This window comes from Vidua macroura, chromosome 14 (assembly GCF_024509145.1).
Source record: "Vidua macroura isolate BioBank_ID:100142 chromosome 14, ASM2450914v1, whole genome shotgun sequence".
NCBI classification, from domain to species: domain Eukaryota; kingdom Metazoa; phylum Chordata; class Aves; order Passeriformes; family Viduidae; genus Vidua; species Vidua macroura.
Genome location: NC_071584.1, coordinates 20,717,747 through 20,739,949, shown reverse-complemented (window position 1 = coordinate 20,739,949; position 22,203 = coordinate 20,717,747). Strand labels below are relative to the sequence as shown.

At 52.2% G+C, this 22,203-nt stretch overlaps 1 protein-coding gene across 2 annotated transcripts in view; it reads right to left on the bottom strand.

Moving 5' to 3' along the window:
• FGF13 (fibroblast growth factor 13) overlaps positions 1-16,235 on the bottom strand; it is a 209,341-nt gene extending 193,106 nt beyond the window's left edge. For both annotated transcript variants that reach the window (XM_053990294.1, XM_053990297.1), the window contains exon 1: positions 15,859-16,235. In XM_053990294.1, the coding sequence (XP_053846269.1) occupies positions 15,859-15,907 (49 nt within the window). In that variant the 5' untranslated portion in view covers positions 15,908-16,235. The remainder of the gene's footprint in view (positions 1-15,858) is intronic.
• Between the last annotated feature and the right edge of the window lie 5,968 nt (positions 16,236-22,203).

The window sequence follows — 22,203 nt, the reverse complement described above, 5'->3', positions numbered from 1 at the left end:
CAGAGTGTTCACAGCTCAGGACGGTGCCCGCTCAAACCCGACACCACCGGGGCACCAGCGCCGCAGGGCAGCTCCTCTCCTCAAAGTCTTTGGGGTTTGCAGAACACAGACAGATTCATAAAACTGACCAAGGATGAAGGAGGACTAAAATAGCTTGCTTTCTTTCTAGAGCCACTGGCAAAAAATCAAACCAATTAAAATCATGATCCGAGTCAGTTTTAGTGGATTGCTGGCACCTCGGGCAAAACGCCGCTAGAGCAGAGCTGCTGTTGGTTTCCAATTCAGCTGTCAGTGAGACAAGGGAAGGGGCTCGGGGAGATGAAAGAAGGCATTAATGAGAACAGAGGCAAAGATGAGAGCTTGGTCCACACACCACGGGCACAGGATTTGCATCAGCTTCCCGCCCCTATCTGACAGCAAGCCTGGCCCAGGGCAAGAATAAAACCAGGAAGCAAAGAGGAAAACTTGAAGGAAAGAAAAAAAAAAAAAAAGTGTACAGACACATAGGCAATAAAGAATATTTTCACAAAACAGCTGAAACCAAACATTCCTGAAAAGAAATGTTTTCAATGAGCAGGTGACAAAGGCACCTCGCAGAGCACTGTGGATGTTCCATGGACAGCAAATGCTGTCACCTGTCCAAGCAGAGGGGGAAGGCTGGGATCATCAGCAGCAAGCCCAACAGAAATAAGCCACTGGATTGGTCACTGGCACACCAAACCATGGGATGGGGACACCTATGTATCTGTATGCCCTCTGCATTAGAGAATCACCTCGGCTGGCTTCGTCCAGGACAGCAGGGTGTAGTGCCAGCAGCAGTGTTGGCAAGAGGCTGCAGGGCACAACGCAGTAACCTACAAAACACCTCGGTATTGATGGTGGCTGCTGCCCAAGCAGCCCCAGCAGGCAGTGATGGTAACACCATGAGTTACCAGCCGAGGAAGGAGGCTGGGCTGTGGTTACTGACGGGCTCCTGGGACAGGACACAGGGGCAGCTGGAAGCTGGAAGCTGCTGTGTGCAGCCCACACTGATGGGTTGGCTCCTCAGACAGGACACCACAACCACTGGAAGCTGCTGTGTGCAGCCCCACACTGAGGGGTTGGTTCCTAGGACAGGACACCACAACCACTGGAAGCTGCTGTGTGCAGCCCCACACTGATGGGTTGGTTCATAGGACAGGACACCACAACCACTGGAAGCTGCTGTGTGCAGCCCCACGAGCACTGAGGCTGCTGGAGGGGCAGGCCAGTCAAGCCAAGCTGCAGAGGTGAAGCCACCAGCCAGCCCCAGAGAGGGCTGGAGCAGAGCAGCCTCTCCTGGGTCCCTGCAGCAGCTCCTGGATGTGGCCAGTGCCCTGTGGGGTGGCTGCAGCAATTGGCACCGTGGGGTAAATGCGGGACACGGCTGCACGGGAGCAAACAGCTCTCTGAAGGTGTGCCACCCACAACAGACAGCAAGAGCAGGGCATTAACGTGCCCAAGGCAACCTGGTTAGCATAGCAGGGACCCTGCAACAGCAGCACAGTGCCAGCAGCCACGGGGCACCAAGGCAGGGCTGGGCCACCAGGCAACACCAACAGCACAAACACACAACAAAGCTGTTCTGACACACCGTGACCCCTGACAGAGGCAGTCCAAAGCCAAAAAAACCCCAAATGATCCAACAACAGCAACAAAAACATCACCACAGGACAGAAGCTAAAAATAAGATTCAGCCACACTGCTTTTCATCAGGCCTTCCTCTGTGCCTGAAAAGGGAGAGCTTGCAGGGAACAATACCTGCCCTTACTCTGGATTCAGAATCACAAACAACTCCTCAATTCCCAATAGTTCACAAAGGGGAGAGCTTGCAGAGAGCAATACCTGCCCTTACTCTGGATTCAGGGTCACAAACAACTCCTCAATTCCCAATAGTTCACATGTGGCTTGAGCCAAGGTATCGTTTTTCTGGGGAGGAAAAACAAGAGCAAGAATTATTACAGCTCTAAAAATGCCGTGGGGAGATGAGCTGCAAGGCTGGCTCCTTGGCAGAGGCTGGCTCTCCTGGCACTGCCACACCCCTGGGCTCACTCAGACAGCTGTGCCCACACACCTCTGTCCCTTCTGGGGCAAGGGAGGACCTTGTCCTTGCAGGAAAGCCTGGCAAGGTGCTCACTCCCTCTCAGCTGCACCCTCCAGTGCTTCAGGCTGACCTAAAGTCGGTCCTCATGGTTCAGGAGGCACTCGGAGGAGCACAGGAAGGATTTACACCTTTGTCATCCCAGCTTGTGGGGACAGCACCCCACAGAGGCAGAGGAACTGAAAAGGGACCAGTTTCCAGAGGTAGCCAAGGTGCAGGAAATAATTAATTAGTGAGCTATATTGGCCTACTGAAAGAGGTGGACAGCTGATAGCCTTTGCATTTTGAGATTCCCATCTTTAACCTCCTTTCCAGACGAAGTGAAAAGGATGGAGACATGACATGTTTCCAAAAGGACAAGCTGAAAAAGATTAACCTGGATTACATGCAAAGAGGAGTGTTTTACAGCACAGCACCCAGAGAAAATCCTGTTACTACACAAGATGGGAATTTAGCTACCACCACACCACATCAAAAGAAACTTCACCACGTTTTGGTCTTTTACTTCAGAATCTGTCCCATGCCTTTTCATATGTCTGCACGTCCTGACCAATTACCTTACGTCAAAGCCTTGTTACACACACACACACAAGTTTTAATTGATTTACTCAAGCCAGTGAGCAAGGAATAAATTAAATTCCATCTTGGGAAATGAAGCTGGGCACGCTAGGGCAGCCTGCTTCACTGCTGCGAGGTTTGAAGGCTCAGGAACAAAGGCAGAGCTGGTCTGTGGCCAGTTTGAGCTGAAGCCTCACACTGCCTGCTGCTCTGAGAGCTGGGCTAGCCCAGCTGATGCCCAGCCAGCCCACGGATGGTTTCTATCAGTGCAGCCAGGGTGCTGAGCCTACAACGTGCAGTCACGCTCCACAGAAAGAACTTGCTTACTGGTCACAGCAGGATCAGCTGGAATTGATAAAGCACCAGCAGCTCTCTCCACACAGTAAAACACAGAGACAGCACAGAGCCCACTGCAGATCTGCGTGCTGAATACAAAATGCACACAAAACTAACACTGCCATGCTTTGTGCTGGTATTTTGGGTTAAAAACTGATGCCACCACCACCTTTCAAAGACTCTTCATTCTCACCATATTTACCAAGGTGTTAATGATCCTTCAAGACCTTTGAGTCAATAATCCTTATGCTTGTGAATAAGGGTGAACCATAAGTAAGAAACAGATAAAGATGAAGATAATGCAAGAGACTGAATTATACAGCATAATTCCCAAAGCCAAATTCTGAAGCATAAAACAACCAAAATACAGCAGAACTGGAGAGGCAGCAGCTGCCTTCAAGGACATCCAGCACAGGACAGGGTAGAAACTTCAAACCCCACTGTTTCAGTTCACAGCATCTCCCAGGCAATCTCTGAGGATGCAAACTAAACACAGGATTCTGCTCCCTTTTATTCACCAACACGGTTTTCTGCTGCTGCAAGATCAGATTTCAGGAACCAAATCTGTTTCTCTTACATACTTCAGTAATCTCATACTGCAGAATCAAGCCTCAAAATCGCAGTTCATTCTAGCAATCTTCAGGCTTATCTTACAACATTGATTCAACACAACCCTCCCACGCTTTTTATAAAGAAAAAAAAAAACGAGAAAAAAGGAGAGTTTAAAATATTCATCACAACAGCGGTCAGCACCATGAAGTGCAAAGCGTATCACACTTGCACTGAGGATTTGATTCAGCAAGGCTGATCCTGAGCAGCAGAAGTCGTGTTTCAGTCTAACCTGAGAGGACAGTACTGGCTCAGGTCTGTTCTTTACAAGGTGCCACCCCAGTGAACACCGATGAGCTACCAAAGTCTCTTACCAGCAGTTATTCAAACCCGTCACATGCACAGGGACAGTCTGAAATGCTTTAAAGCAGCAAGAAGGACAGCCATTAGAGGAAGCAAAGGCACTTTAAGAAGAGCCATATAAAGACCGGGGTTTCACAGGGAGTGCAAGCACTGTGGATGAGTTGAGAGCAAGGATCTCCCTGCTTTATGAAGAAGAGCAACGCGTTATCTCCTCGCAGTGACAGAGGCACTGCCTGGCAAACAGCTCACTCAGACACTGCACCTCGGCGTCAAAGTCTGCTGCGTTTCCTTCATTTCTTTCATAAGCCTTTTGTCACTCACTCAGACTTCCTCATGCACACTCAGTGGCTCCTGAAATGCATTTAATGTAAGAATTTGTGATAGTGGGAACACAGCATGACAAGAATATCCAGCATTCACTGACAGGGGCCCGAAGCAGAGCGCTAACAGGTTCTGGGTAAATGGAAAGTAGAGATGTTTGGCACCTTGCAGGACAGATTGTCAAGTCTTTTCTGCACCGTTTCAGGCTGTCAAACCTGCGTGCTTTCACTGCAGTCTGATATTACTACGAGTTACACCCATAATATCTCCTGTTCCATTACATTCTTCAGCTTCCTTGTGCTCTCCAGAGACTTTCCAAAGCTCATTTTCCATCGTTCAAAGTCTCACAGAATTTGCTTTCTCCTGCCACTGCACCACACTTTCTCCCCCTTCCATTCTCAGTCTGGCACCTCGTATTCATTCCACAAAGCAATTTAAAGTTCATCCTTCATGATCAAATGTGGAGTGAAGGAAAAACACTTCCAGACCAAAAGGCACAGCCCCGCCACCTCACTACTGAGCTTCCAGCCATCCTCCACACCACTGACTCAAAACCCTGCTTTTTTTCAGCTGTTACAAATTTCAAAATCTCTTCCTAACATTGTTCAGAAGGGCCTGACTCATTTTTCTGATCATACTCAAAAGTCTTGCTAAAACATCTCCGTTTTGACGGGAGGTCTTTTCAGACCAAGGGTGGAACAAGGACAGGGATGGAAAACCTGACAGGTCTTTTTCCTTAAAACACCTCCAGTGTGACTATTTTTCCTGAGAATCCCCAAAGAAGTTTTGCTAATGTCCACGTGAGGGAACAAATTCAAATTTTTAAACCCTGAAAGTTGCCATGAAAAGAACCGACAACTTTTGCAGCTCTGCATAATCCTTTTCTCCTCTACAGTCATGAATTGCTGCCACTTAAATTAAGCATCCCTAAACAAAAACATCTATTGTTCTTAAATTAGGAAAAAGTACAAGTGAATCTTTCTCCTGTCTTCCACGCTGTTCTCTCCTTGTACAGGAGTTGCTGGATCACTGCCTATAAAGCTTTCACTCCTCTCCATCACCTACTAAGGGGATACTCCTCATGAAGGGACTGTTATTTACACTAATCACCAACATCCCAGAAATCACGTGATAGAAATTCCTCCCAAAGACACAATCATACAAACAGAACTTGAAAACTGGGGTTTGCACTAGTAATCTGAAAAAAAAAAAAAAAAACAAAACAAAACAAAACAAACAACATGAAACCCAACCCCAAAACAAACAGCCCAAGCCCTCCTCCAGCCAAGGAAACCATTTCTGCTGCTCTCCAGTGGCCAAGTAACAGCTCTGTTTGGCCAACAGCCAGGTACCAACCAAGCTCCAGCACCAAAGCAGACATTCCTTGTCCAGCCTCCCTGGCCAGGCAGTATCCTGACCTCGGAGTGGGTCTGAAACAGGTCACACTTCACCCCAAAAACCTCTTTCCAGCTGGAGTCAGACTTCTGACTTGCTGCTGCTGTAGCCTCCCCATTAGGTGATCAAGAAGAGCCTTGCCATTTGATCCCTCTTGACTTACTTCACTTGTACCACCTTTTATTGAGTTCCGCCAAAGCAAACGAAAACCCAATATCCTCTCCTCAGAAAGCAAACACGGGGCAGAGGGGGAAGAGGAGGAGAGCAGCAGATGAAAGTCACTCCAGCTCTCCTTGCCCAATCACTTGAAAGCAGTCAGCTATTTTTGGCAGTCTCCGAACGTTCAGTCACTGCTGTGCAAGATGAGAAGCAATCGCAGAGCAGGGCACATGACCAAGCTGCACTGCTGGGCACCAGCGTGGCTGCAGGGACCTCTGCTCCTCCAGCAGCAGAGGGGACAGTGTGGCCACAGGAGCACTGCACTGCCTGGTGGCCTCACACAACCACCCACCACTGCCTTAGGAAATGCATTCCCCTGTAATTCCCACCAGCACTGCAACTCCCCAAACACCTCCACATCTTTATTTCACTAGGGAGGATTTTCGTGGATCAGGTACCCCAGCTCTGCACCCCACAAGAAGTGACAATGGCTTGCAGTGACAACTGGCTCCATCCTGGTTTCTTATTCTCCTGCAGCACTGGGAGGAACAAAGTGTAAGTGACAGCAGTTCAGAGCACTGTGTGTAATCACAATTAAAACATTTCTCATTTCCCAGGCAGTACTGAAGCACAACTTGGGCAAATTGAGATGTAAGAGCAACATAAGAATTTCACACGTGTACTGAACATACAAGAAAGCTGCACAGAACTCCACAGCAGATGTAAAAGCCAAAGGAAAAATGTTTCTGTGCCAGCAGTTTGACAGCACACTGACAATGTGTGGAAGTAAATCCAGCCTCAGCTACTTGAACATTGTGGCCAGTAGCAGTGAGCTACGTAAGAGACACGGGAAAAGAAAGGTACCTACCATCTTCTTGGAAACTGCTGGAAGATGGCTGAAAGAACAAAAGCAGAAGGAATCTCTGTCCTGCTGTGTGTTGTGTCTGCTGGGCAGGTGAGAGTGTGCGAGGCTGGGTGTGAGCAGAGCTGTGCTGTGCATCACCTGGAGCTCAGTCTGCACTGCTCCCTCCTCCTGCTGGCTCTCTCCCCTGCCCCTCTCTCCTGGCTTTCCTCTCTAGTACTTTCATACTTTCTATTGTATCTTTCCATTTTATGCAAGAAAAAATGCCCTGTGCTTTTCCCCTTCATTTACAGAAAACCAGAAATTTCTAAAATTTGAGCAAAAAGGAAGAGGAAAAACACTGAAAATTCCTGATTCCCCTTTCCTGGTGGGACTCAAAAGCTGTCTGCACACAGTCCTGAGTGATGTGTCAGGAGATCCCACTTCAGCAGCACGCTGGACTGGAGGAGCTCCAGTGCTCCCTTCCAGTGAAGACCATTCTGTGATTCCAGACACAAAATGAACAGAAAAATAAAACACCTAGATGAGTGCTAATTACCACTGGACTTGAATAAACAGGCTATGGGGGCAGGGGAAAGTGGCTCAGAACTCCTAAACTCCCATCATTAAACTCAGTGGCTAAAACCTGAGTGAAGCTCCTGGAAGCTGTCACCTCTGCTGTGCAGTCCCTGGGAAGCCACCAGCAGATGGGAACGGTCCCCTGTGGCCAGGAGGGAGAGGAACTGCCCCATTCCTGCCCGGTGAGAAGGGGAAGTCACCTGTCACCTTGGTCAGCAGAGGCCGGGGCTCCAGCCCTCGCTGTCCCCACGTGCCCAGGCTGAGCTGTGTGTCCCTGCCAGGGCTCATCCCCAGGGGCCCCTGTGAGGTGACAGCAGGGCTGTCCCGAGGGGTCCAGCACGTCCCACGTGCTTCCACAAGGCTCCACAAAGGCCTCACCAGTCCTGGCAGCAGCCCTGGTGCCACCTCGGGACGTTCTCAGGGCAAGGACGATCAGACGGGTGAGGGGCTGCTCTGGGGAAATGGCACCTCTGGCACGTCAGTCCCAGTGCCAGGGCCCACGGGGACAGGGACAGGGACATGGCACCTCTGGCACGTCAGTCCCAGTGCCAGGGCCCACGGGGACAGGGACAGGGACATGGCACCTCTGGCACGTCAGTCCCAGTGCCAGAGCCCACGGGGACAGGGACAGGGCAGGGCAGGGACAGGGCAGGGCAGGGACAGGGACAGAGCAGCACAGGGACAGGGACAGGGACAGGGCAGGGACAGGGACAGGGCAGCACAGGGACAGGGACAGGGACAGGGACAGGGACAGAGCAGGGCAGGGCAGCACAGGGACACGGCAGGGTGACACAGGGACAGGGACAGGGACAGGGTCAGGGACAGAGCAGGGACAGAGCAGGGCAGGGCAGCACAGGGACAGGGACGGGGACAGAGACAGGGACAGGGCAGCACAGGGACAGGGACAGGGACAAGGACAGGGACAGGGCAGCCAGAGCAGGACAGCAACAGGCACAGGGCAGCGCAGGGACAAGGACAGGGACAGCAGCCAGAGCAGGGCAGCGCTGCTGCTGCACCCCCTGTGCTGGACTGAGGTGAAGCTGTCACTCTGCACAGTGACACCCAAGCAAGTGCCTGCAGAACACGCAGGTCAGAGGGGGATTGCACAATGCCCACCACCCATCTGATCCCACCAGCACAGCAGAAACTCATCCTAAATTGGGTGGTAACTCAATGCACAGGTATCAAAGATAACAAGCACTGGCTAAACAATTTATTCTTAAAGCAACCAAGGGAGCCTTGTATCAATTATATCAAACCCCAGGTTCTGAAAAGCATCTAGAGATTCCCTGGGCCACAGAACAGATATCTCTATAAATACACAGTCATTTCAGCTGCCAGCACAACCAGTGTCACAGGTAACAAACCACCACCAGCTCAGATTTAGTCAATCTTGAACTGTGTACATGTAATGCAGCCCAGATCAATGGCAATTCGATTGCTATTTCAGGAATATCTCTTCTTCCCACTTCATTTCTGTCCTCTGCTCCCTCCCACCTCACAGTGATGCTCTAATTATTCAAACAACGTAAGCAGTGTTCAATCCATGCCAGCCCTTTCCTCCTTTAGCACTGACCTTGCCTTATACATCACTCTCACAAAACTAATTAAGTGGAGAACAGTCTCACTTTACACTCTCTTCATGAAAAGAACTGAATTGTTACCTGCCTGAGGGTGCAATTCAAATTATTTTCACCTTCATTTCACTCAGCAACACAATACAAATATTGAGCATGAAATCAGACCAGGCAATTCACAGAAACTCTTTACCCAAGATACCATACACAAAAATGAAAGGATTATTGTAAATAACATAAATAACATAGTTGTCTCATTTTGGTTTTTAATGTGCATTTCCATGTACGTTTGACCAAGACATGTTTTGGGAAATGGACAGAGTTTTGTTAGGTCAAATGATGTAGCTGAGGAAGGAAAAACAGTCTGGGCTACACAAGCCTCAGAGCCAGGCTCAGCTGAGAGGGACAGGAGTGGCTAAGAAAGCTTCAGTCCCACAGAGGAGATCTGAAAGCACAGAACCTGTGAGAGCATCCAGCCACCAACAGGGCACACGAAAATCCTGGTCTGAAAATGCTCAGCTAGAGGTTGTCCAGGATGTGAAGCTGGTCCTCTCCAAGTTACAAATGTTTTGTTGGTACACAGGACACCTCCAGATTTTCAGAGCATTTCATCCAAGCATGGATTCAGCGCTTGCAGGAGCTTGAGGAACACTCAGCCTTTGCTCCTGAGGAGGTTTTTCACACAACTCTGGAGCTGTGTCCTCTTCAAGCCACTTCAGCACTAACACACAATGAGGAAGAGAAGCAGCAAATGAACACTCCTTGACCCAAGGCTACCCTGCAGCACTCAGTTCCCAAAGCACAGGGCTTAGACCAGTGCCTCGCAGGAAATCTCAGTCAGTGGCACAAATAGAGTTACTGACGAGTCTCCAGGGTACTGTGGGTGGCCACAGACCAGAGATGCCAGAAGCCTAAGCCATGCAAATTCTTATGCACCTGCTGTGCTGCTGGTGCTCCTCCCTTCGCAGCACCCTGCAATGCTCTGTGGGGCTCCTCATCCTCCAGGCTTCATCTGCCTTGGAGTTCTTCCTTTGAACATGAGATTTGGCATCTGCCAAGAAGCAACTATTACTAAGTTTTCCTCTAGAAGCAAAAAAAAAAAAGATGACTTTTACTACCTTCTGTACAACACGAGTTCTTGGCGTGGACAGCAGCCACACAAGAGCCAACACTAACAAACCCCAGAGTGTGGAGCTTGTCCCTGGAAATCCTGCCTTGCTGTGGATTTCCTCAACACTGAAAGCCATTCAAGAGCATCAGCACAAATGTGCTGGTATTTTCATCTCAAGACTGCTTCCACTTTTTAGTTGCTGACGTTTTATCAACATATGTGAGGGCCAGTGTCTTGGGATTGAGAGGGAAGGATGTTTCTTTTATGAAGAGTTACTGTCGTTCGTGGCACCAAAGCCAGCCCCAGATAATGAGTCATAACAGGAGGCAGTTACTGTAAATATTCCAAGCATGGGCACATTAACAACCACCCACTAATCAGAGGCAATGCCAGGGGCAGACACAGAGAACTCCCACAGGTCTCAATGGGAGTTCTGAATGGATCAGGATCTCAGCCAAGCACTGAGCATCCACTGTGACCTGCAGCATCAATACCCAGGATGGGCTGGGGCACGGCCCGGATTTTGGCTGCCGCTTTCCAGTGGGCGATGCAGGCATCTATTCAGAGTGAAATCTGGAATCCCAGACAGGAGGCTTCCAAAGACTTCCAGTGTGAGGTGAACAAAACAAAAGCGTTGTGTTTAGCACCCACTCTTTGGTGCCATTCCGTGTTTATAACACAAACACAAGTTCTGATGTGTAAGTCAGTAGCACAAGTGACCACAAGAAGACCCAGCCTGCTGCAGGCAAGCACCTGCCTGAACAGATCCTCAAGTTCATATCCTAAACTGCAGCTGCTGCTGAACTTTGGTGAGGCTTTTGGTCTGAAATGTGAAAGAACTGGCACCCAAAAAGACAAAGAAATGCCCTGCCTGCGACCTGAGCTGGCCAAGCAGCACTTGAGGCAGTTGGCACCGTGCTCCCTTCCCCCTTCTCACCAGGGCTGCACTTGCTGCTAATTTTGATTCCGTGGACTCAGACCAAGACGTGGTCAGCTTACATGCTGCTCCTCTTCAGTCCCTGAAGTAAGTTACTTTCTCATGAATCAGTACTATGGAAATATAACTGTTGAGATCAGCTTCTTTATTTTTGTCAGCTTTTCTCCAGACCTTTCAATCATAAGCTGCATTATCCTACACTCCCATAAAGCCAGGAAAAGCAGTAATAGATACCTCAAAATTCTGACTTCTATTTTTCCTGCCAAGTGATTTCTCTAAGTGCTTTGTTTTCTGCTGTCACTGAATTAGAATAGTACCTGTACTTCCAAAGTCTTCACTGTTACTGTCACTATTTCAATACACTCTTCTCAGATTAGAAGCTTTCAGTTTCACAAATGCTCCTATTTTGCTTTTTGTGGAAGAAAATACACTCTGCATTTTCTCTCTGCTTATGGCTGAGGTTATCAGACTTTTGGACAAAGCTATCCCAGTTCCTTGCAGTGTGACAGCACGGTGACAGGAGAAGATCCCCCAGCATCTGCTTTGCTGGGGAAGGCAATAGTACATAATCCCCTTAGCAAAAAGGAAAACAAACACAGATTAATCCATTCCTCAGATTCAGTTTGAGACTCTCTGCTCCAGCTCTTGACTCTGCTCAGAGGAGCCACACAAATTGCACAGCAGCCTGTGGAGAGAGCCTGGCTGTAATACCAGACAGCACGAGCCCTCTAAGGCCCAGGTCCAGAGCACAGGGCTTTCAGCACATCTCAGCTCCCTCTGCAATGCCCAGTGCTCTCCTCCTGCCCAAAACCCTCCCCCAGAGAGAAGATAAAAAATATTTAATTCCAGACAGGTTATGTTGGTACAGCCCAAGGACCGATGGGGACACTCGATGATGCACCGTGCCCAAAGTGCAAGGCAAGAACTTCTGAGGGAAGTGCCCTGCCCTGGCACAGCCAGGCTCTGGGCACAGCAGCTCCGTGGCAGGATAAGAACCTGCCTGGTGGGAACTGCCCTGCTGTGCTGGGAGTGCAGGAGAGCTGCTCCCAAAATCAGTGAGTGACCACTGCCCTGCTGGGAGTGCAGGAGAGCTGCTCCCAAAATCAGTGAGTGACCACTGCCCTGCTGGGAGTGCTCCCAGAGCTGCTCCCAAAATCAGTGAGTGACCACTGCCCTGCTGGGAGTGCTCCCAGAACATCCCCTGAGCTCAGAGCTGCTCCCAAAATCAGTGAGTGAGCACTGCCCTGCTGGGAGTGCTCCCAGAGCATCCCCTGAGCTCAGAGCTGCTCCCAAAATCAGTGAGTGAGCACTGCTGTGCTGGGAGTGCTCCCAGAACATCCCCTGAGCTCAGAGCTGCTCCCAAAATCAGTGAGTGAGCACTGCTGTGCTGAGAGTGCAAGAGAGCTGCTCCCAAAATCAGTGAGTGAGCACTGCTGTGCTGAGAGTGCAGGAGAGCTGCTCCCAAAATCAGTGAGCACTGCCCTGCTGGGAGTGCTCCCAGAGCATGCCCTGAGCTCAGAGCTGCTCCCAAAATCAGTGAGTGAGTACTGCTGTGCTGGGAGTGCTCCCAGAGCTGCTCCCAAAATCAGTGAGCACTGCGGGATGCTGAGCTGCTCTTCTCCAGACCCTCCCATTCCTGCCCACCCTGGACACAGGAGTGAGGAGACTCCTGCCCCAGGCTGAGCCCAGCCCAGAGGGGACAGGCTGCTCTCTGGAACCAGCTGCTGGCTGCCCCAAACAGCCTCCACCCCGGAGCAGCAGCAGCCCTGCCCATCTGCCCTTGGGAAGCAGCTGGGAGGATACCTGGGCTCACAGCACCCTGCACCCGTCCAACTCTCACACCACCAAAAATAAATAGGGGGAGGGGAAATCAATGCCATAATCTGCCATAATCTTGTAGGAACACACTCACAGTTAATGCAGCATCTTGCAGAAAGTACAGGTGCACATCCCTGACTTCATTCTGTTAATCCATGAGCTTTATTTAAGATTAGGATAGATAATTCTAAATGCCCACAGACGCTTTTAAAAGCAACCAGATATTGAGCAAAACACAGCCATCACTGGGTTTTCTAGGCAGGATTTACAAACGGGACCAGCACACTCTTAAGCAAGCAGTTACCTTCCTCTTTGGCTTCAGGAAAGATGTGAAAAACCCCCACTATTTTAATTAAAAATAGATTTTATACTTCTGTAGCACCTGCAGAACTCCACTGACACCACCACAGACTTTACAAAAGCATAATTTAACTGCAAAAAAACCACTGCAAGGCAGTTCAGTATTTGCTCTGGATTGTGCTTATTCCCAGCAAACTCCATGGCCTTTCAAGGTTCTGTATAAATCAGTTTTTTCTAAAAAGAGACACCCCAAAAGCCAGTGGAACAAAGTGTCTTTCAACAACGTACACAGCGCAGCTCCTGCATTTGGGCTGAACATGTAGGAACATCAACACCCCCTCCCCAAATTCTGTAGAGAACTACAGCAAGGTCTCACCTCATGCATGGCCCTGCAATGCCTGAGGAGTAAGAAAAGCTGGCACTGCTCCCACTGAGAAGCATTCCACATTTATTGGGCAAACAGAGCCCTGGGACAGGTGCATTTGCAGCAGCTACTCAAACGACATCACCTTGCCTTACAGAACGGGGGTACACGAACCACCACCCCAACAGGCTAATTGCATGTAAAACACGATTCTGCTGTTCTTTGAAAAGAGCTTAACTGACTCCAAACCACAGCGCTTCCTCTCAGGACTCCAGTGCCACAGTGCACCTGCAGGAAAATGCAGGAAACGATATCCCATCCTTTCCAGGCAAATTACTGGTTTATTGTATAAAAAAACCCCATCCAAACCAAAAAATCTTAATAAAAAAACCCACCCATCACCGCCTGGATTTACCATGGCTGGAGCCAAACTAAACATTCCCATTAAGAGTATTAACACTTGCCATCACCAAAAGAGAATTCAGGTGGTTCAGAGAAAAATACATTTCCTATCCTTGTCTACAACTCAAGAGGCTAAAGACGAGCACGCAGCCTCTATATGAGCTAGTAAATATTAACTCCTTCTCAGCATCCCCGGAGCCCTCCTGAGAGCTATTTCACAGGTGCTCACCGTGACTCACAAACCACCTCACACGTATCGGCTCCTCCCGCTGCACCTACAGCTGCCTCCTCACTTGGTGCTAGCAGAGAAAGTTTTTCTGTGAGCTCAGGGAGCGTCTCCTGGAAGCAGAGTACCAGCACCCACTGCTTTTCCTGGGAGCCTCAGAATATTCACCTTCTGCTACCCTGTCAGCACTGACATCACAGCCTCGCACGTCTCAGGCACCACTGACTCATTAACAGGCACACAAATGCCTTTGTCCCACCGGTCTGAAATGTGCCAAAGCAATTTCAGCCACGAAGTGTGTCATTAAAACTTGTAATCATAGCACAAAATGGGATGTGTAAGCTTGATTTTAAAAATAAGCTTTCAGGCAAGCATGGCACAAACATGGCAATTTCTTTTTGTTTATAACAGAGTTCTAAATCATGCAAAATAATTCCTCAGAAAGGCGGGAATCTTTTGTTCTGCACTGCTTAATAAATTATTTAAAGCACAATATAGCAAATACGGCCACCATGAAAGAAAATCAAAACCAACTCAACTTCAAAGGATAAAATGTAAAGGCAAAACGTATTTATCTAAAAATAGTAAGGTTTTGCCACGCATCTAAGTAGTGAAGTTGATTGGGTTGCTAAGAAAAAAAATGTCATGCAAAAGCTAAGGATTTGGACATGAGACAGAACATAGTAAGAAGGGGAAAGACAGAGTTAGGGGAAAAACTCACATGAAAAGAATAAAAAAAAAAAAAAAAAAAAAAGCTTTCCAAAGTGTTAAACATAAATTTTCAAAACCATGAAACCAAAAAGCTTTTTATCAGGGATAGAAAGGCTGTATTGTTTTGATTCGGCCTCTCAGGCTGCTAAAAAAGTAAACGGCAGGGAGGTGTCCCACTCCGTTTTAGGGAGCCAGGAGATAAGGAGCGGGTTTTGGTCCTTCGGGGAGGCCCGGCCACATCCCCCCCGCTCCCTGCAGCCGGGCGTCCGAGAGCGCAGCGGGTGTGCGGGGACACCGAGCCCCGCAGCGGCCGGGGCGGGCGCGGGGCACACGGCCACCTGTGCGACCCCGGCCGGGGACCCGGCAGGGACCGGGCAGGGACCCAGCAGGGACCCGGGCAGGGACCCCCGCACCCCGGCAGGGACCCAGCAGGGACCCCGGCAGGGACTCCCACACCCCGGCAGGGACCCCCGCACCCCGGCAGGGACCCGGCAGGGACCCGGGCAGGGACCCGGGCAGGGACCCCCGCACCCCGGCAGGGACCGGGCAGGGACCCAGCAGGGACCCGGGCAGGGACCCCCGCACCCCGGCAGGGACCCGGCAGGGACCCGGGCAGGGACCCGGGCAGGGACCCCCGCACCCTGGCAGGGACCCGGGCAGGGACCCCCCGCACCCCGGCAGGGACCCCCGCACCCCGGCAGGGACCCCCGCACCCCGGCCATGCAGCCGGCGCGGGCAGCCCGGCCCCGCACGCCCCCAGCGCCGCGGGGCCCGGGGCGAAGCGGGGCGGGGAAGCCCCCGTGCCCGGCCCCGGCTGGGTCCCGCCGTGCCCGGCCCCGCGTCTCCATGGCGATGTCTCCCCTCGCCGCCCCGCTCGCCGCGGCCGGAGCCGGGCCCGCCGCAGCGCCGAGCACCCCCGGCCCCGGCCGGAGCCGCCCCCTCCCCTCCCCGGCGGGGAACGGGGGGGCCCCGCTGCCGCCGGTGCCGCATTGAGCGGGCCCCGCCGCCGCGCCGGGGTGCCGTGCAGCGCCCCGCACGCCGGGCACGCCGGGCGCCGCTCCCTCCCGCGCCGGGGTCCCCCGAGCCGGGGCTGCCCCCGGAGCCGTGCCCCCCTCCCGGCCCGGTGAGGTCGGGCTGTCCGCGGTCGGGCCGGGCAACGGGCCGGTTATCGGGGCGGCTGCGCCTGCCTTACCCTTGGAAGCATCTTTTTCTTCTTTGGGCTTGATCACCTTCCCGCTCATAGACCCCAGCTTGGGTGGGAAAATCCCCGGGAGCGTCGCGAATTCCGGCTGGACCCAAAGAAACCTCGGGCGGGGGGCAGCGTGCGTGCGTGTGGGGGATCCTCAACGCCGAAAAGGCAGAAATATCACCAGGAGCAGGGGAAGGGGGGGGAAGCGAGGAGCCGGCGAGCTGCCCGCTCCCCGGAGCGGAGCCTCGGAGCCCGGCGGCGCCGCCGCGGTGCCTGCGGGAGCGGAGCGGGGAGCGGGGGGCTCCGGCAGCCGCAGCACCGAGCCCCTGCGCCGCTCGCCGTGCCGGAGACAAAAGCGATACTCCCTGTGCCTGCCTGGCCCCGGCCCCCTCCTTCCCCCGCCTCCCCGGCTCTGCCTCCCCTCCCCAGGGCCAGGGAAGCGCAGCTGGTCCTGCAAGTCCCACCGACCGGGGGGAGGGGGGTACCGCGACCTGGGGGGGGCTGCTTGCTTGGGTGTGTTGGGTTCGGGTTTTTCTCTTTTCGCATCCTCCCCTAATAATAATGGGATGGAGCGGCGGAGCTGCAGCCGCGGATAGGAGGAGGAGGAGGAGGAGGACGCGAGTCCCCGTCACTGCAGAAGAGGCGGCAGGTTTACGCTCGCGGCAGCGAGGAGGGCTGGAGGGGGCAGCTGCAGCCGCCCGGCTCCGCGCATCCCCCTCGCCATCACCCGCACCGAGGCCCCATTTACCGGCACGGGGGAGAGCGGGGCCAACGCGCCTCCCGCTGCCCTCCGGCGGCGGAGCGCTGCCCCACGGGCGGCCCCGGGCTGTGCCCGGCTCGGGGAGCCGCTCCCGGCCCCGGCACCGCAGGGGCGGCTCTGGGCGCGGGCCCGGCGCTCCCCAGCCTGTTGCTGCCGGCGCGGGGGGCAAAGGGGGGGATCGGGTTCCCGGTAACAGCGGGCACGGAGGGCAAAGGGGGATCGGGTTCCCCCGGCAGGAACGCGCAGAGCCCGCGCCGGCTGCCGCCCAGCCCTGCTGCTCTGCCCCGGGCGTGGGACGGCGCTCACCCCTCTCTCCCCCGCTCCATCCCCCTCGGGGAGCAGGAAGGGACCCCAAGAGCAGCCAGAGCCCCTCACCTGTGCTGCAAAGCGGCGTGTGCCGCCCCCCTCTCCCCACACTCTCCTCGGCGGGGCAAAGCCTCCTCTGCCGGGGCCGCCGTCCGGGGAGGGACGCAGCCGGAGCAGCCCCTGGAGCCCGGCCCCGCTCGGCAGCGCCCGAAATAAACCGCGGGGAAGGGCGAGCCGTGCGGGGCCCGGGGCAGCCCCTCGGCCCGGCAGCCGGGCTCCTGCTGGCCCTCTCCCCACGGCGGAGGGGCCCGTCTGGGGCGGGGGACACGAGGGAGCTCCGCAGCACCGAGAGGGAGCGAGGCAGGGCTGGCAGCCGGGAAGGCGCTGTGCCCTGAGCGGTCCCCGGGCCCCGCTGCCCGCCGGGGGTCCCCGGCACAGCAGCAGCCCCGGGGCCGCTATTTTTAGCGGGGCCGAATTCCTGCCCGGCAGCCCGGGACAGCTGGGGACAGCTCGGCTTTCCGCGGCCCCCCTGCCCCGGGCACTGCCGGGCAGCCTCTGAGTAAGTGGGTGATGAAACACGGCGTGGGATAAGGTCTCATTCCCACCGCACGCGGGTGGCAGGCCATCAGGTGCAGTTAGGGCCACTGGGGCTGTTCAAGCTGCGATTCTGGAGCCAGCATGGCAGCTGCGATCCTGGCTCGCCCTTGACCGGGTCGGGTCAGCTTTGCTTTGCAGGGACACGGGATTTGGGGCAGTGGTGAAGTCACCGGCGCCGGGGGCATTTCAAACCGCAGAGGTGTGGCACTTGGGGACGTGGCTTAGCAGTGAACATGGGACTGAGTGCGGCGTAACAGTGGCACTTGGTGATCTCAGAGGCCTTTCCCAATCAAAATGATTCTAGCATTCAGTAAGCCCTCTGATGATAGCGGACTTGCAGTGCTCTCCATGTAAGTCTATTTCACATGAGCCTCTTCAGTTGTTTGTTTTTTTAACACATTGGCGACTCTCCAGGGGGTTAAAAACTTGGTCTTTTTCTTGCCTGTTTCTCTCCAAACAGGGACCACTGAAGCCAGGGAGCTGGAAGTGGAATGGGGAAGGAGGGATTCTCTGGTTCAGCTGAGCCAGCACTATCAGAAGTAGCTGAGCTGATGAGCCCCAGCAAGGAGATTTCAGCTGCCCAATACAACTTAGCCCTGATTTTCAAAGGCACTTGCAGTGTCTTTGCTGAGAGTCGGTGACAATTCACACTTCTGCTCTGAGAACTTTCCAACACCAAATATCACTGACAAATGCTGTGTTAGTGCTGACAGTGAGCCTGCCTTACCTGAGCCATTCCCATCTTTGCCAGGAGACCTGTTCAGTTTTGCAGGAGTAGTTATTACATTGACCAAGTGAGGCCCTTGCACTACGCTGGAAGGAGGCAGCAGCTCAGCAGGTTGTGGAAGAATTGTACCAGCTGGTGGGCAGAGGGAGCTTACCCTGCTGTTTTAAAATGAGTTTGTTTTTCCCCCTAGTTTTCAGGGCTTAGAAGTGTCAGTTAAAACAGAAATAAAATATCGTGTTATGCATGCAAAATATAAGGGAATTTGCATGAAGGCTTATTGCAATCCAGGTACAGGTTGCACGGCCTTTAATGTGAAAGCTGCCTCGATGGCTCAAATGTCCTGGGGGAGGTGGTGTCTGTGGTCAGGATGCTGCCTTATGTCTTCAGATTCCCTCCTCACTTCCTCACTTTGAAGTGAGCATCTCTGGATTTTAGGGAAGTCACTTCAGGTCTGGCTTTGCAGCAGAATTTCTTTAACTAACTCAAGTATTTAAACATGAATCTGAACCTCAGTGTCTTGGTACGTCACTTGCCAGCTACAGCAGGGAAAATTGTCCCCTCATTGCTTTCCAGCTCCAGCCCTGGAAGCTGAGAAGCACTCGGATGCTGTGGTGACAGAAGTGATAGGCAGCAAGCTGCACAGCACAGCCAGGCTCAGGCAGAAACTTACCTGTACATGGCCCTGACACAGATCCTGTACCTCTCACTGACAGATTCTCTGAGTTTCTGAATTTACAGCAATTTCTGCACCTGCAGATAAATCAGGTACCCAGAGGAAGGAGATTTAGTGAAGTTTAATACAAAGAAATCTGATGTGTCTGTGTAAATGCTGATTAGGTGCTCCCTGTGTGCCTTGGGAGGGTTTAAATTCAAGACAGTCTTTGTTGGGGGAGCAGGATATAAAGTCAGATATCAGTCAATTGTTCTAATTGCACACCTTTTGTGTGCCTCTGAGATTGCAGTGGAGTCATTTAAACTGAGTGGCAACAAGCCAGGCAGCACAAATGGCTGGAGCATCATCTGTGCCCTTGCATGGTTTCTGAGTCTCCTTCCCAGAGGGACAAACAGGATTGTCCCAGGGCTCACAAGCTCCAGAGTGAAGTGAAACAGAGGGCTTTTCCAGCAGAGACACACACAGCAGATCAGATTTGGGCTCTCCCAGTGCTCCCAGCTCGGGGTGGCTCTCGGGGAGCTGGCACAGCAGAGCTGACGTGCTGCACGGAGCTGTGCCTCTGCTGAGGGTATTTATTCCCCCAGAAACATCTCCCAGAAGGTTCTGACTTGGCACAGGCTTGGCTAAGTCAAGTATCACTTAACAATCTGAGACTGTAAACTGGAAGTGCTTTTATACAGCAAAGCTCTGGCTGTATTAATGTGCAGTAGCTGTATGGTCTGTCTATAAAACACACACTCAAGTCATGAACATGCTTTTCCTGCCCTCGTAAAATATCTATAGAGGCATATATTCCCTGAGGAATTTTGGAACCCACACAGATACAGTAGTGACATTGCTCCTCAATGTACTTTTTCCTCGGTTCTTTGGCTGATTCTCAAGTTGAAATGTTCTCTTTTCTGTAGGCAGGGGTTTGTAAAAGGTCCAGATTCTACTCTTTTATATAGCAGGAATCTTACATTGTGCCCTTAAAGCTTTGCCATGATGGCTCCTGCTATGTTCCCAGTTAAATCTGAAGTAAAACTCCCCCTACATTCAGGCAGAGCAGGATTAGGCCCTACGTTTAAGATTCCAGACATGATAAAGTCTCGCTAATACAAGTACTTAATCCTCATTTCAATTTATATTTCAATATTCACACTGGCATCTAGAGGTATCTATTCAATGTGGATAAAATAAGTAAGGCAAGTGTCTGGTTTAGTTGTCTCTGTTTTGCAGTGGTGCCTATGAAACCAGCCCAGAGAAATCCAATGCAATCTCCTTATTTCCTGGCCTACCACTCACTGCTTCAACTGGAATGCCAGGGCAAGTTTCTGTACTACCAGTTGTGTGCTACAACAAAGCCCAGGAGAATTTACAGGTGAGATAAATACTAAACACAGGGGCAGAGCACAGCCTGTCCCTGAGCAGGCATGTCCCTGTTCCAAGGGATGTTTCATTTGGCCCCCAAATTCTTTTTACCATTCCTATTCAGTATTAAGCACTACACAGAAGATCTTTTTTGGGCAGACAGCTTGCTGTGCACAATCTTCTTCCTTTTGATTGCCAAAACCCAACTGCTGCACGCAAATAGAGTTCCAGCTAATGGATGGTACGGAGATTGCAGTTTAATTTCTCTGAGTAATTCAGTCTGATCAACAGAAACGCCCTTGGAAGATCCAAGTGGGAAGGGATAAAGATCACACATCCATGGAGTGCTGGCCCTGGCTGGGTGCCAGGTCCCACCAAAGCTGCTCCATCACTGCCCTCCTCCACAGGACAGGGGACAGAAAATGTAACAGAAGTCTCAAGAACAGGCAGAGATCACTCACCAGTTACTGCTACGGGCAAAACAATTAATTCAATGTCTTACAAAATCAAATGAGAAGCAAAAACTAAATCTTGAAAACCTACAAAAGAAGCTTCCTGTCTTGAAATCCTACCCAGATTACCTCTAATAGATGCCTGCTCGCCAGCCCACCTCTGAGGTTGCCCCTCTCCTCAAGTTTGATCAACTGCAGCTGTTTAAGAATTCTCCTTTGCACCAGCAGCATCACCCTGACTCCAGAACCTTCAGAGGTGCAGTAAGCATTTGGCACCAGCCCACGGGCACTGAGGAGCAGTGGCAGAGGTTTCAGGGGTGTCCTGGGCTGTGCTGCAATGGGACAGGGCAATAAAGGAGCACCTTTCCCCTTCCCTTTAGCTCGCCCAGCCCTGCTGGGGCTGGGTCCTTGCAGAAGTGAAAGCAGCTTGTGTCCTCTCCAGGGGAGACACTGGGGACCACAACCAACCGAAATAAAGCCTTAACTTGGTAGCTTTTGTTGGACACCTGCAGGCAGAACTTCAGCAGGTGGGGTGAAGGAAACTGAAGGAAGTTTTCAGTGTTCTAAACTGAATGCAGGTGCCTTGATGTCAAAACAGATTTTTGCCCAGGGCACCTTCTCCAAGGCTGGTGAAAGGTTTGTGACAGCGTAAAGATGGAAGGCCTGAGAGTGGTTCTTGTGCTACCCACAGCACAGTCTCAGGGTGAAGGTTTCCCACACCCCTCATGAACACAACAAGAAGCACAACTCACAATCCTCACTGCTTTGCACTGTGTAAGGTAAGAGCAAAGGGCCCTCCCCCACCCAGCCCTTCATTCTGTGCTTACAGCTTTCCCCTCACAGCTCCTCCTTCTACTTGGTTAAGTCCTAAAACTTAAAGGGCTTTGAAGTGGAGCTGGAGCAGGAGCTTTGATGTTTGACTGCACCGAGCTGCAGACTGGCAGTGGCAGCTGATCTGCTCCAGCCTCTGTGGAGCTGAGATGAGCCTCTCATCTGAGAGGCTGAGGAGGCACAATGTCCATCACACCAGACCTGAGATCCAGGGCAGGATATCCATCACACCAAACCTGACCCTGAGATCCAGGGCACAATGTCCATCACACCAGACCTGAGATCCAGAGCACAATGTCCATCACACCAGACCTGACATCCAGAGCACAATGTCCATCACACCAAACCTGACATCCAGGGCACAATGTCCATCACACCAAACCTGACATCCAGGGCACAATGTCCATCACACCAAACCTGACCCTGAGATCCAGGGCACAATGTCCATCACACCAAACCTGAGATCCAGGGCACAATGTCCATCACACCAGACCTGAGATCCAGGGCACAATGTCCATCACACCAAACCTGAGATCCAGGGCACAATGTCCATCACACAGACCTGAGATCCAGGGCACAATGTCCATCACACCAAACCTGACATCCAGAGCACAATGTCCATCACACAGACCTGAGATCCAGGGCACAATGT